This window comes from Benincasa hispida, chromosome 4 (assembly GCF_027475165.1).
Source record: "Benincasa hispida cultivar pf3 chromosome 4, pf3_genome.v1.1, whole genome shotgun sequence".
NCBI classification, from domain to species: Eukaryota; Viridiplantae; Streptophyta; class Magnoliopsida; order Cucurbitales; family Cucurbitaceae; genus Benincasa; species Benincasa hispida.
The window spans coordinates 62,649,806-62,664,749 of record NC_143481.1 but is presented as its reverse complement, the minus strand read 5'-3'; the positions used below and the strand labels follow the sequence as shown (position 1 = coordinate 62,664,749).

The 14,944-nt window shown below is 32.7% G+C and overlaps 2 protein-coding genes across 2 annotated transcripts; both read right to left on the bottom strand.

Annotated features, from left to right (window-relative positions):
- Positions 1 to 367: 367 nt before the first annotated feature.
- Positions 368 to 3,714, bottom strand: LOC120076377 (BTB/POZ domain-containing protein). The gene is made up of 3 exons (XM_039030190.2): positions 3,401 to 3,714; positions 1,057 to 1,236; positions 368 to 974 (listed from the first exon to the last, which is right to left on the bottom strand). Exons 1-3 carry the CDS (start codon positions 3,578 to 3,580, stop codon positions 519 to 521), a joined length of 816 nt encoding a protein of 271 aa, XP_038886118.1. The 5' UTR covers positions 3,581 to 3,714; the 3' UTR covers positions 368 to 518.
- A 9,423-nt stretch (positions 3,715 to 13,137) lies between these two features.
- Positions 13,138 to 14,346, bottom strand: LOC120076661 (uncharacterized). Its single transcript, XM_039030547.2, has 3 exons — positions 14,190 to 14,346; positions 14,003 to 14,093; positions 13,138 to 13,459 (listed from the first exon to the last, which is right to left on the bottom strand). The coding sequence occupies exons 1-3, from the start codon at positions 14,236 to 14,238 to the stop codon at positions 13,342 to 13,344; spliced, it is 258 nt and encodes an 85-aa protein (XP_038886475.1). The 5' UTR covers positions 14,239 to 14,346; the 3' UTR covers positions 13,138 to 13,341.
- Positions 14,347 to 14,944: the final 598 nt, after the last annotated feature.

Genomic DNA, 14,944 nt, shown 5'->3' with positions numbered 1-14,944 from the left:
ACGGGGCATTATAAAAAAAAATAATAATCAACAACGCAAGCATAAGTCAAACTCCAAAAATGTCATTTATTTTTGTCAATTTTTCCAGAAATTATCGAATTATTGAATACATACAAAATGAAATACATACCTTCTTACGGAATGTACAAAATTACAACTTCGTGAAATATAAGTTTTGGACTTGACGAAAGACTTTTCGTTCTGGAAATAATTTGGCGAAGAGAACGTTTTGTGGGGTTGTAAACAAATCAAATTTGATGGAGACCTTTTTGTGTGAATAATTTTTTGTTAATGGTTTTTGGATAAATTAATTTTTTGTGAATAAATTTAGATGAAGAAATTTCTGTGAATTAATTTGATAGGTTCGTCGTTGAAATTGAAAATAAGAATTTAATAAGGGGCATAAGAGTAATTGTACAATCAATATTTTCCATGGTTACATCATTTTCATTCTCGTCAAAAAAAAATTCAAAAGTATGTCAAAAATACAAAATCAAACTCTAAATAGATCATTTTTGTCAATTTTCCCTATTTTTTCTGGCATCCATTAAAGAAGCTCTAGTGATCTGGACAGAAAGATGAGGATTCTTGAGAGCAAATGCCTCAAATCCTGGGGAAAACACAATCTCCTCCATGTTTCTAACAATGAAATCCATCGCACTCTCCTTCAACGCTCTACATGAACATACTTCAGCAATTTCCAATACATCCAGAGCGCTCCCGCAGTTCAACGATTTCAACATGTACCTCTCGCAAAACTTCTGCAAGTAAGGAATCTCGTATTTATCACCCGCCATAGCTAACGAGTACACGTGCTTCTTCAATTTCTCTTCCACCAAATCACCGCTATACAGCAACTCCATCAGTGATTCCAACTCCTCGTGGCTCATCTCCGGCAGCATGATCGACTCCATTGGAGCAGCCTTGCACCCGTCCGATTCCAGTAGGTTTTTGAAGATTTCTGATCTTGTGGCCTGTAATTTTGGCAAAATGCTTACCCATTATATCGGATTTCCATTGGTGGACAATGAAGTCCAAAAAGGGGGATTCTATTACCAGTAGGGCTCTGTGAGCGGAAATCGAAGGCGACGCGTCGAAGCCGGGTTTGAGTTGAATATCGGTGTGAATCCGATGGCGGAAAGCCGCGGCGAACTCGCCGAGGAAATCGATTTTTTCTTCTAATTCTTCCTCTCTGTTTTTTAAGTCTATTATCCATTTTGAAGCATTAGTGAGTGTCTGCATAAGGAGATGATTAAAACTTTAGTTATAAATTTCAAATTTGTATTAATAACTCTAATAAAAAAAATATTAGCCAAAATAAATATAACTCAATTTCGATTCTCTTAATTATTTTACATCTAAAACGTCTGATATATTAAAAAAAATTAAACTTAATATATAATATATCTATTAGACATAATTTATGCCACATTTACCAAATTGTAATGAAAATTGGTATAATCGTAATGAAATTTCATTGATGGATCAATTGTAATGAGTTTGAATCGCAAAGGTAATTGGATTAACTTCAATCACATTTATTTAAAATCATGAATTTTATCAAATTTACTGTTACCGTTACCTCTACCTTTGTGGGTCAAACAGTAACGATAACAGTAAAATGTTAAAATTGATAATTTTTTAGTTGTAACAGTAACAATAATGGTAGTCGTAACAATAACTATAATGGTAATGATAGCGATAGAATGTAATTTCCAGGCACAATCAGATTGAGTACTCTTTATTCATCAATCAGATTGCGTTATTTCATTACAAATTTGGATGTGGGATCATGTGTCAATACAAATGCTGAATAGAGATAAACAACATTAAAAGTAATCAAATAGGGCCAACTTTTTTTTATTCTTATTTATCTATCACGTTTTCAGTAGAGTAAACATGATCTTAAAGATTTATTAACCCAAAATTTGATTATATTACATGGTTTTTTTTTTTTTTTTTTTTTTGTCTAATCAAAGTGACTTATTTAACCAAACTTTTGTACTCTCTTAAGTCTCGTGAACAATATTTGTATTTTTGTGTGTCCATGAATTGACACCATCCAACATTCTTGTGGTGCTTTATCAACTTCATAGTGTACTCTAGTCTCTATCAAAAGTACTCCAACAACTCCACCTTTTATTGTATGCATTTTCTTTTTTATTTACTATTTCTAAAGAAAATTTTATTCATTTTATAGAAGATAAATGGGGTCTTTTTTCTTATTCATTAGTTGTTCCTTTTCACATATTACATCAATTACTAAATCTTATCTCATTAATTATATTTGTTTCTTAAAAATAAATATTAAAAAGATAAACCAAAGTGCACCCAAAATTATGTTTTCCCTAAAACTTGTTCCAATATATTAAAGTTGGTCTTTAATATTGGCCCATTTAACGTCTACCAAAAACTAGGCTTTTAAGAAAGAAGCCCACATATCTCATATTTGTCATGAACTATTGTTAAATTCTCTCTTTATATATTTATTTGAAAAGGTAAGTTTTATACTTTATATGATTATATATAACTTTTTGGTTGTATTTTTTTTAAGAAGAAAGTTTTAAATTCTTAAAACTTTTAAAATCATGTAATTTTTCTTTGTCTAACCTAATCTATATATGTAGACAGAAATAATTCATTTTGTTATTTTTTCTCTCAAAATTAAAAATATAAAAAATAAATTATATACCACAAATAATATATACATTGCCAACCTAATAAGAAATTTTTAATTTCTTTAAACAGTGGTTGAATCCTACCTACAATGTGAGAAATATTATTAAACAAAAATAGCAAAAAAAAAAAAAAAAAAACCAATGTTAAAATATCATTTTAGTCTCTATATTTTGGAAGTTATTTAATTTTAGTTCATGTACTTTCAATTGTTCAGTTTTAGTCCTTGTATTTTTAATCAATCTTAAATTTAGTCCTCAATGTTAGTTTATTGTGATTTTTTATTTTGTTATTTAATAGCATTTTACTACAAATTTTGAAAACATATTTACATGTTGTATATCATTGTATGAAGAATATTATTATTATTTAAACAATTTTGGTAAAAATTAACTTTGGATGACTAAATTTAATATTTATTGAAAGTATAAAAACTAAAATTGGATAATTGAAAGTATATGGACTAAAATTGAACTAAAATAGTATTTAACCAAAAATCAAAATTTATCTAAACTTTTAATTTTGCACTAAATAGATCATCGAACCTTAAAAATATTTAACAGACCCTTGAAGTTTCAATTTCGTATCGACATTTTGTATCGAATAAGACCCTAAACTTTTAATATTTGTATCTAAATGTACATAAAGGTATTCAAAGAATAAAACACAAAGTTAAGTTAGAACTTCATTAAGAGTTGAAAAGAAATAGAGAGAAAGAACTTGCCTTACATGAAGAGGAAGGTGGGGAAACAGGGGAGACATTATGAGTTGGTAACTTATGATCATTTTGAAGCTTGTTTATCAAATTTATGACACACTTTGCTCCGTCGTAACATGATGCACAAATCGTATTACGCGGCGGCCGTAGTATCACCGGCAAGGAGCTGCAGATTGAGCAGTCCATATTAATTTTCTGATCTTAGGCTTCTGTTGAAGAACAAGATGAAGGTTCAATTTCAAACACATTGTATTGGGTTTAAAGAAACAGAAAAGAGGTGGTTGTCTTATTTATTTATTTGGTGCTCTCAACTTAAAGGAATCTAGAAATAAATAAATAAATTGTTGATCAATTGAGTTGGTTAAATAATTGTTGAATAATAATGTTTTGTTGGTTTATCCTGTAAATGATGTAGAAGAATCTAGTTTAATAATTGCTTTAATTGGGTTTGAAATTTTAATTGAAGTGCAATGACCATCCTGCCCTTGAACTTGGGAGGAGGTTTGTTGGGGGTAGATGGGCAAATGGGAGAAATGAAAGATTTGAATGTTGGAGGGGATTGAGTGTGTTTTAAAGAAGGAATAGAAAATGGTTGGAAGTGGAAAAGGACTTTCCAACCTCATCCACAGCCTATACCTTCGAGGCAAACACGTCTTTCCCTTTCTTTTTCTCTTTTTTTTTTTTTTCTTTTTATTATTTTCTTTTGAGTTTTTTTTTTCTTTTTTGAAAAATTATTTCCTCTATTTCAAATAGCTATTGATGTTATAGAATTTTAACGTTACACATTTATGGTGTCTTGCACGAGAAATTTTAACATTACACGTCTTTCCCTCTGATATGTTGTTTTGCACGAGAAATTCGCATAAGCTCTTGGTGCTCTTCTAATTCTTTCTCTAATCTAATCATGTTGTTGGAGTTAACCTCTAAGAATATTCGTACCAATGTGATGTCAAGTCGAATACAATCTGATACTTAAGTTTGTACATTAAGTATTTAGCTTGACTAAACACATAGAAAATTACTTACCCCTTTAGAATATTGGTGCAAAGCTATTAATAAGATCCATCCTCTAATTAGTTGAGAATCTGAAAGGTTGAAGAAGGGACGGTGAAATTTTCCTTGTATTGACTACAAAGGAGCAACCCCAATTTATACAAATAAATCTCTAATTTGGATAAATCAATAATAATAAAATATACAAAAAGAATATACAGATGGCACACTACAAATGGTTGAAGAATAACCATTAAGATTCTTTCTTAACCAATTCTAGTATTGCGATATTCTTCATATTTGTTGACATACCTCTACTGACCGAGAATGACTTGGATGATGTGGATATGCTGACTTGGATTGACTTGCTGACATGGCGGTCTTCTTCTACTTCCCTTATATCTCCCCTCAAACGAGGGGTAATGCAACAACCCCAACCCCAAGTTTGGACTTGAGACTGAAGAATTGAGAGTGAGTCAATGTCTTTGTGAGGCAGTCTGCGATTTGGTCTGAAGATGGTATATAACAAACTTCTAACTGCCTATTTAGCACTTGGTCCCGTACAAAATGTATATCAATTTCAATATGTTTTATTCGGGCATGAAAGACAGGGTTGATGGCTAGAGCTCCGACATTTAAGTTGTCACACCATAATGTAGGAGTTGAACATCGTTTGATGCCAATTTCACCAAGTAGCTGTTGTAACCAAATGATTTCTATGGAGGCATGTGCAAGTGCCCGATATTCCGATTCTGTACTCGACCTAGCAACCACTGATTGTTTTTTGGAGGACCATGAGACAAGATTATCACCAAGGAAGACACAGTATGCAGCAACATATTTTCGGTCATCAATGTTTGTTGCCCAATCAGCGTCCGAATAGGCAGATATATCCATGGTCAGATTGGATTGAATATAGAGACCATAATGTCTAGTACCACTGATATAACGGATAACTCTTTTAATGGCTTGTCAGTGCACATCTGTGGGTTGTTAGAGAAATTGGCTAAGTTGGTTAACTATGTAGGTGATGTTCGGGTGAGTATTGGTTAAGTATTGGAGAGCCCCAATCGTGGGGCGATAGGTGAAAGGATATTGAAGAGGCGTACCATCATTTAAAAACATGTGACGATTCATCACACTAGGCGTGGGGACTGGTTTCACATCTTGTAAATCAAGTTTAAATAGGAGATCATCCACATATTTTTCTTCATTAAGGATAACACCATTGTCCAAGTAGTGAATTTGAATACCCAGGAAGTAGTTAGTGTACCAAGGCCCTTAAGGACAAACTTGTTGTCTAGTTTTAACCAACTTTGAGATTAATGAGTTGTTAATCCCTGTGATTATGACATCATCTACATATACCAGTAGCAGAACCACATCAGAGTCATTGCGAAAGACAAAAAAGGAAGTATCTGACCTAGCATTTTGAAAGCCCCATGATGTAAGACATCTTTAAGGGTGTTATTCCATGCTCCGGGTGCCTATTTGAGACCATATATAGCTTTATTCAGCTTGCATATGTGAGTTGGGAATTGACTATTAACATACCCTTGAGGCTAATACATGTAGACATCTTCTTCAAGAGTACCATTAAGGAATGCATTATTAAGTCGAGCTGTCTAAGTTTCCATCCTTGAGAAATTGCAATGCTAATAACCACTCGAACTGTGGATGCTTTGGCTACAGGACTGAAAGTTTAAAAAAAAATCCACACCTGGGCTTTGATGAAAGCCTTTGGCTACGATGCAAGCTTTATATCGTTGGATGGTTCCATTGGGGTTTCTCTTTATGCGAAATATCCATTTGTTGCCAACCATGTTTAAGGAGGGTGCGTAGGGAACCAAGGTCCATGTATTATTGTGCATTAAAGCAAAAAATTCAGCATCCATTGCAGCTCTCCATTGGGGTGTTTTGAGAGCATCCATAACACGAGTGGGTTCAGTGATAGTCCAATCCTTGGAAGTTTTGAACAGTCATATCTTAGGCTTGAATATTCCTGCCTTACCCCTGGTAATCATGGGATGGCTAGGTAGTTGTTATTGGTTTTTTCGGTTGTTGGATTGATGGAGGAATAAGAGGTGAAGTTTATGTAGGGAAAATTGCATGAGGGTTTGTGCTGGTAGGAGGAGAAGAGTGTATTTGAGGTGAGTTAGGTGGGGAGGGTTGAATTGAGGAATAGGGTTGAGGAGAGGGACCTGTGGAGTTTGCTATTTGGTCTGAGACAAGGGATAACTGATGAGAGGGACTGGGCTGATACAAAGGTCGCACGGGAGCGGCATTGGGGGCAGGTTATGTAGTTGACAAGGGATAAGGTAGGAATGAGAGATGAGGCAACCATGAGATGGGTAAAGCTTGTGAGCTGATGCTGGCAAACTGAGGATTGAGATCTGGCCAGCCTGAAAAATCATACTTAAAAGGAAAGTCGGATTCATTAAAAACAACATGACGAGATATAAACACACGGCCAGATCAACTCAGACATTTGTAACCTTTGTGGTGCATACTGAGGCCAAGATACACATATTTCTCAGACCGATAGTTGAACTTGTTACTGTTATATGGCCTGAGACATGAATAGCATGCACAACCAAAAGTCTTGAGGTTTTTAAAGTCTAGCTTTCGGTTGTGTAAAGATTCAATGGGAGATTGACCTTTTAGAGCTGAGTTTGGTAGCCATTGATTAAGTAAACAGTATACATAAAGGCATCCCACCAGAGTGTGAATGGTAAAGTAGCTTGTGCTAATAGGGTAAGGCCAGTGTCGACAACCTGTCTATGATTTCTCTCTGCCCTACCATTTTGTGCTGAAGTATAAGGACTGGATATACAAGATAGGATACCCTCTTGATGACAGTATTGATGAACTCAAGTGTATTCTCCTCCATTGTCAGACTGGACGATTTTAATTGTTCCTCAAAATTGAGTTTTGACTAAATTAATAAAATGTTTAAACACAGCTAAAGTATCACTCTTGAGTCTTAAAAGGTAAATCCAGATGAATCTACTGAAATCATCCACAAACAATACATAATATTTATAGCCATCAATGGACAAAAAAGGAGCAGGTCCCTAGATATCAGTGTGAATCAATTCAAATGGAGCAGTAGCACGGGAAGTAAAATTAAGAAACTTAAGAGACTGGGCTTTTCTATAGTGACAAAGTTCACAAAATTTGAAATCTTCATTAAGTAGGATAGGAAGATTATATTTCTTAATCACAGATTCAAGTATTTTTGGAGAGGGATGACCAAGCCTCCTACGCCAAATGGTCTAGGACACCCTATTTCTAACAGATACACTAGAATTAGATCAAACGAAGGCAGACAGATTGTTATTTTTGTCCACTGACTAAACTTGGTTGTGTTCATCACCGTAGATGTGTTTAAGCTATCATCAAAATTCTCGAAATATAGACCCTCTTTAAGCACTCCCTTCAGTAGAACTTGCCCTGCTTTACAAGACAACAATCATGATGGAACTCAATGTAAAGATCATTATCCTGAGTAAGCTTAGATACGTTAATTAGGTTCTAAGCAATATGGGGAACACAAAGCATGTTATTAAGCTTCAGTTTATTACTTCCAGAGGTCAAATAGTCATTGCTTACATGAGATATATTTAAGCATTCTTCATTTGCAACAGTAACAAGATCTTTACCTCCATATTCAGCTAGATTTGCAAGGTTATTGTAGTCAGCAGTTACATGATTCGATGTTCCACTGTCTGCATACTAGTTAGTGTCATTTACACAAAGCATTTGAGTCTCCATTAGACCCTCTAGTGTTGGCCATATTGACATTTTTGTTTTGACTTAATCCAACTGTGTTCTTTTGAATAGCTTGATGATCAAGACATAGGAGAATTTCTAATTGCATATCAAGCCATGAGATGTTGATTTTGCCTTGTAGGATTGCCACAACAGCATTGAACTCTTCATCTAGACCTAGCAGTACCTGTGACACTAAAGTTCTCATGGGAATAGGGCTCCCAGCTTGCTCAAGGTTATCAGCATTATTTTTCATGATCCATAAATATTCTTCGAGCGTCATTGAATTGTATAACCAGCTAAGAAGCAGATGATCTATAGTCATCCACATCTCATATTGAGGATTTACCTGTGGAGGTGTAAAGGAGCTTGAAATTCAGCTACTGGAACTTCCATCAATACTTGGAGCTCCTGTTACCACATCAACTTCAGCAATCGTTGTGTTGCTGGTGTTGGATTGTAGGAAGACCAATGGACATAGGGTTTGTCCAGTCAAATGTCCCTCAAGTTTGTAACACCTAAGGATCGGTAGAGCTAGATTTTTCTAGAAAAGGAAGCTGCTGCGATCAAATTTGATGGTTGTTATCTGGTTGAGAAGTTGGTTCAAAGGGGTAGCTAAAATTAACACCACCAAGAGGGAAGGATGTATTTCTAGAGGAGTTAGTGTTGGCCATAAGAGCTCTGATACCAAGTTGAATCTGAAAGGTTGAAGAAGAGACAGCTTGATGGGTGAAATTTTCCTTGTATTGATTACGAATGGGCAACCCCAATTTATACAAATAAAACCCTAACTTGGGATAAATATATAATAATAAAATATACAAAAGGAATATACATATGGCCCATTACAAATTGTTGAAAAATAACCACTAAGACTCTTTCTTAACCAATTCTAGTATTGAGATATTCTTCATATTTTTTTATATACCTCTAGAATGGCTTGGATGATGTGGATGGGCTAACTTGGATTGACTTACTGACGTGGTGGTCTTCTTTTACTTCCCTGATATAATTTCCATTTGGGGATATATGTAGTACCGACAGACAGTGTTAGAATAGGTATGCCCTCGAGATTCCAGAGTGTTAGTGGTGAATTCGGCTCGATCATTTCTCTTTAGATTTACGAACTCAATTTGTCGACTTGGAACTTGAGGGCTTGACTTTCCCTTTCAGGACACCTGGACCCTAAGCAAGCTTTAGAACCCTTTGAGCTTAGGCCTTTCTTGGACAACTCTCAACAAGTCGTAACTTTTAAATGATGATATGACATGCTAGTTGACATATTTATCACGATATTTAAGATACAATAACACATGACACACTAATTAAATTTGGAGTAACTGCAATTGATAGTACTTTTAGAGTTAATAATTAAATGTATAGCAACATTTTTAGAGTTGCAAATATAGTTAATCTATCGATGATAGATTTCGTCATTGATAAACTCCTATCAACGATATAATCCGTCACTAACATACTTCAAGAACTAAATCTAAATTTTGTTATATTTGTAATTCTTTGGTATATGATAATATTTTGAGCTAATAGATATATTTATGACTGTCCCTAAATTTATAAATAAATTTTCAGCTAGGAACGTTTCCATGTGGGCAGGAACAAAAATGACTCCTCATATGAATGTTCACGAATACCCCCATTTGAATATTTCTCATCTCTACCAACTTTTCCGTTATATTCTGTAGAGATTAGAATAGGGGAAAATTATTTCTCTTTAAAAAAAGAAATCGAAATACCTTTTTAAATTTATAGGAAATTTTCAACTAAATGGGTAATTTTGCATTCGCATGTGTGTCTAGAATGGAAAATTATGAAATTTTATACGATGTATGAATTTGTCAATTCTTATAGACTAACAAAGAATTATATGGTATAAAGTTAAGTACATTAAATAACTTGTCCCTTATTCTTGTTTTTGTTTTGTGTTTTGTTTTTTTCTATCTTCAATTATACGTGTTTATTAATCTAACACAATTTATAAACTTCAATTTTCATAACGCCACTTTCACTCATTGATTTCTTTGTTTTATTTTCGACTTAAAGAATAACACTTCGAAAATTAAAGTCAAGTTTTCACTAAAAATCTTATGAAATTGAGAAAATATAACATAATTTTAAAAAATTAAATTATAATCACAAAACATTATAATATAGATGCATTAAGGAAAGGTTTAACTTAGCTTAGCAAACCAAAAGAAATGAAAAAGACTTAGTCAGAAAAAGTTTTGTAAATTCGAATAACTTAACTACTTATAATAATTACAAGAAGAGTAATGATTAGGTGCAATTTAGGTTACACTTAATTTATGCCCTTCTTTTTTTACATACAAAAATTAAATTTAAAAAAAAAAAAAAATTGACGCATGACGATTTTTGTTAGCTAGATTACACACAAATAAGTGTAGTCAAAGATATATCACCTAAATTTTTCTGTTGCACGAAATAGATTACATGAATATGATATATTCAACTTTTTAACTTATTTATGATGAAAACAAAAACTAACTCATAAAGAACCACCAGAGAGGAATAACACATTAACATTATTATATATTAATATCTGGCTACAAAACTATATAGCCGACAAAATGATCCTACAAGCCTACCTTATGAAAAACAATAATTAAGTATCTTTTTAATTGGAGTTTAGAGATCTTTAATTGAAGCGAGAAGAGATTCTTTAAGAAAAAAAATCATAATTAATTATGTGATTTTAATTAATAGAAACAGGATATGATTTGACTCACACCTTGATGGTAAAAGTTGGTCACTTGTCCCATTAATTCTTTTTGAAAAATATTTAATATGTGATTAGAAAAAGATGGGCAAAAATAGATGCATTAAGATATTTTATATATATATATATATATATATATATATATATATATATATTTTAATGTGACTGGAATCAAACATTTAAAAATATGCAATAATTTTTTATACCTTTCAGATTTGATTTCAAATAGGATACAAACTTTCCTCAACCAAAAAATAAAAGAATAAGATAAAGAAAAAAAAAGTGTAGAATAAAAGTTAAAATCAAGCTTAATATCAGAAAAAGTTATAGTGCATCTAGAGATTTAGAGGAGATTTTATTTATTTATGTTTTTCTCAGCTTTTTCATGATGGGGAAATGAAATATAACGGAATACACTAGTAAACTGATTACACTTCAATTAGAAACACTATACTCGATATATAATATTCAAACTCAAACGTAAGTCGAATGATGTAACAAAACTTAAATATATAAATAATCAAAGATTTGAAAGAACCTCAAAACCTCTAGAGACTCAAAACATAGTCGAGGCATGCTGATGTGAATTCAACCATTGAATTATTGCATGTACCTAAAGGATCAATTATAATAAGCAAGGCAAAGAAGATTCAAGATGCATTCACACTACATCTTCAAAAACTAGCAAATTCACAAGAACCGACAATTTTCAGACCAAATTTATATATAATACTAGTTCAATGAGTCAATAAGAGAATGACATGAAGATGCATGGGAAAAGTCCTATAGTTTGGATGATGGCACGGTGGCAAAAATGTATGTAAATTTTGGGAAGAAAATGTTGTTAAATGTGCACTACATAGAAAAAAAGTGATGTCAAATCTTGTCAAATGTGCACATCTACTTTGCCGTCTTCTAAAGGAGATATTTAAGACAATTTGAAGATTTTTCACATTTCTAGTTTTGCATTTTGACTTATAATTTAATACACAATTAAGTCTCAAGTTCCTAGGTGTTATTTTCTACAATTTTCAATTAATTGCATTTGAATGGCTTTTGAGTTTTTTGGCCTATAAAATGGCTTGGGATGCTCTTGACAACTCAAAATATCAATATTAAAAAGCTTGTGCTTATTCAACCCCTTAGTGTTGTCTTTTCTTTCAAATCTTGCTTTAGATTTGATGTTTAAATCAATTCATTGGATTAGTCTTGATCAAGCTAATTCTGGAATGAGTTGTCTTAGGATCTAAAAGTGACTGTCATAGATTCTAAGTTTGATCTAAGTTAGCTTTCTTGGTGAGTGTTTATAAGAATCTTAAAAGGACCTCTAGTTTTGCATCCAACACGCATCACGGGCGCTTATCACACGCTTCTAATAAGCATTGTCCTTTTAAACAATAATAAATTTAATGTACACAATTAAGTTCATTTTTATTTCAAATATTCACTAAAGTTTCACTTTCTTTCACTATAAATATCCAATAGTTCATTGATTTTCTTTATCCCTCTTATATTTAAATTATCTTAAGATTGTTACAGAAATAATAGCACATAATATCAAAATATATATTTAAAAGAAAGGAAAAAAAGAAAAAGAAAAAAAGAAGGAGTCCTACGGATCTACATTGTCTCTTTAAGATAATTTCACTTACTTTAGTGATTGAGTTTTAAGAGTAATTGTCTATCAAAATAAAACTTATTATTTTTCTTATAGATACAACACCTCGTCCACAAGATCAAATAATGCTTACTTTGTGAAGTAAATTGAATTTCAACAAACTCTTAGATGGGAAAAATGTTTTAAGAGAGAAAAGTGTTGATCGAAAAAGTGAAATTCCAAATTGAGGAAAATACATATTTATAAACTAAGGCATGGTCATTTGAATAGGTCTTTTCTTCAAGTTGATTAAAAAATGAAAAGTGTGGTTCATTCACGAAAGAATACAACTCATAAAATCGAAATGATGTAATCCTAAAAGAAGAGGTCACGTACCATTTAATCCAACACTTTGTATCCTCCTCGATTCTATTGGCACATGAGCAATAATCTTATTCTCCCCACTATAACTCTTTGACTAAAACACCCTGAGTAGTATATAACTTTTGAAAAGTTTAAATATTTATTTTATATCATTTTTAAATGTTTTTATGACAAATTGAATGAACAGTTGTAGATTGAAAAAAAAAATCACACTACATAGTATTAGAAATTTTGCGGGATCCCTTTAGGTAAAGATTGGGCTTATAATATTTTGTGAAATATATGCTACTTAAGTAAGAGTAGCAAAATACAGAGTAACCAAGCTTAGAACTTGGGCATTCAATGGCTAGGGATGCATTAATTAAAAGGATGGAATCTTTGATATCCTTCATTTGATTTACACAAAATGATTCATCCCTTTAGAATACTGTTCTCGGCTTATCCATTTTATTTTCCCCCAGGGGAAGCGGGTGCTTCAGATCGGCCGCCGGCGAGTTTGTCCTCGTAGTAGTGGTACACGGCGGCGCCGGAAAGAACCGCCAACGTCAATGCCTGAGCATGCATCCTATTACAAACCAAATTAATATTCCATCATGAATTACAATTAGGAAAATTAACTATAAATCCCTAAATTTAACATTTTGGGTTAAGTTTCTATTTTGTACTCACTTATTTCTTAAATTTTGAGTTTAGTTTCAATTTAGTCCCTAATAGATCGTTCGACAAACCAATTTCTTAAGTTCGTATAAAGTTTGCTCATTTACTGAGTAATTCATTTTTTACTTTTTCACTATCGTATTTGTTGGGAGATTCTATTTTACAACTATACATCCTAAACACAAACTTATTTACTCTGCTATGATCTTTTTTAGTTTTGTTTCAATTTGGTTTCTTAGTTTACGGATAATGTTTGATTGGAATGACAAAAAAAAAAATTATTATTATCGTTTAAACTCTTTTGATAGAAAGAATTTAAAATATACTTTAGTCCTCAAACATTTTAATTTTTTAAAGAACTAAACTCAAAACTTAACGGAGTAAGATTTGAAAAGTTAAGAAGGAAATAGGAAAAAGAAATGAGAGGTTTGTAGTGTAATTGGTATGATACCTGGCATGGATAAGGCGGAGACTTGGCTTAAGGAGAGTTCTTGATCGGGTATAGGCCAGGGATGCTCCGATCCCAGATGCCCACAGAGCTCCTATGTATAAATTAAAAGAAGAAAGATTTAAAAACAGAGAACAGAAAAAGGATTGGAAGATGATGAGGAGGAGGAGGAGGAGAAGAGTATAGTTACCAATGGTGGTGAGTTTGTGTTCAGAAACCCAGACTTGAATAGCTTCCATTGTTGTTGTTTACTGAAGAAAAAACTGACAAGTTTGGTGAAGGTTTGCAGTGAGGAGGGAAGCATGAAGAAATAATAACATTATATTTATATATATATATATATATGTATGTATCCAGCCCCTTGGTTCAACGGAGCATTCCTCTGTTTTTCTTGGAAACAAGAGGCTCTTCCGTTTCCGGTTTCTCTTCAAAATTTTCCCCCCATCTATTCTCAGCCCTTGGATCCTTTTCCTAAACCTTGGTTTTTGCCAATCCACGTTACCTTTTCTAATTTTTTTTTACCCTTTTTTAAAAATCTCATTTTGGAAATAAATATAATATTGAAAAAATTGGACGAATATCAAAATGCTTTCCACATGCCACACACAATGTTATAGCGTGAATGAATAACAAGATATAACACATAAAATAACAACAATAACAAGATAAAAAAGTTGATAACCTAATTGATTGCAAAATCATCTAGGACAAAAAGTAACTTCACTTATTCAAATAGTTTCGTAATTACGATGCACTATTTATTTGTTAGAAGCCTTTAATAGAGATTCACAAATAGCCAACTCCTAGTTTTTACTTAGGTTTTCCTTAAATTGAGGTTGTCGGAGTTCGTGGAGGCGATGGTCATGGTGGCAGCAAAAGTTGGTCGATGTTGATGGTCAAAGGTAGTCATCAACGTTGGCTAGTGGCAATGGTGGGCGAAAGTGG

Bases quoted from the DNA above. Each gene is read 5' to 3' on its own strand.
- LOC120076377 (XM_039030190.2), bottom strand. From the start codon at position 3,580: ATGGACTGCTCAATCTGCAGCTCCTTGCCGGTGATACTACGGCCGCCG. The intron at 1,237-3,400 runs GCAAGTTCTTTC...CTCCTTATGCAG, and splicing joins CACCTTCCTCTTCATGTAAG to ACACTCACTAATGCTTCAAA. The intron at 975-1,056 runs GTAATAGAATCC...CCAAAATTACAG, and splicing joins CCGCTCACAGAGCCCTACTG to GCCACAAGATCAGAAATCTT.
- LOC120076661 (XM_039030547.2), bottom strand. From the start codon at position 14,238: ATGGAAGCTATTCAAGTCTGGGTTTCTGAACACAAACTCACCACCATT. The intron at 14,094-14,189 runs GTAACTATACTC...ATTTATACATAG, and splicing joins ACACAAACTCACCACCATTG to GAGCTCTGTGGGCATCTGGG. The intron at 13,460-14,002 runs GTATCATACCAA...GGTTTGTAATAG, and splicing joins CTCCGCCTTATCCATGCCAG to GATGCATGCTCAGGCATTGA.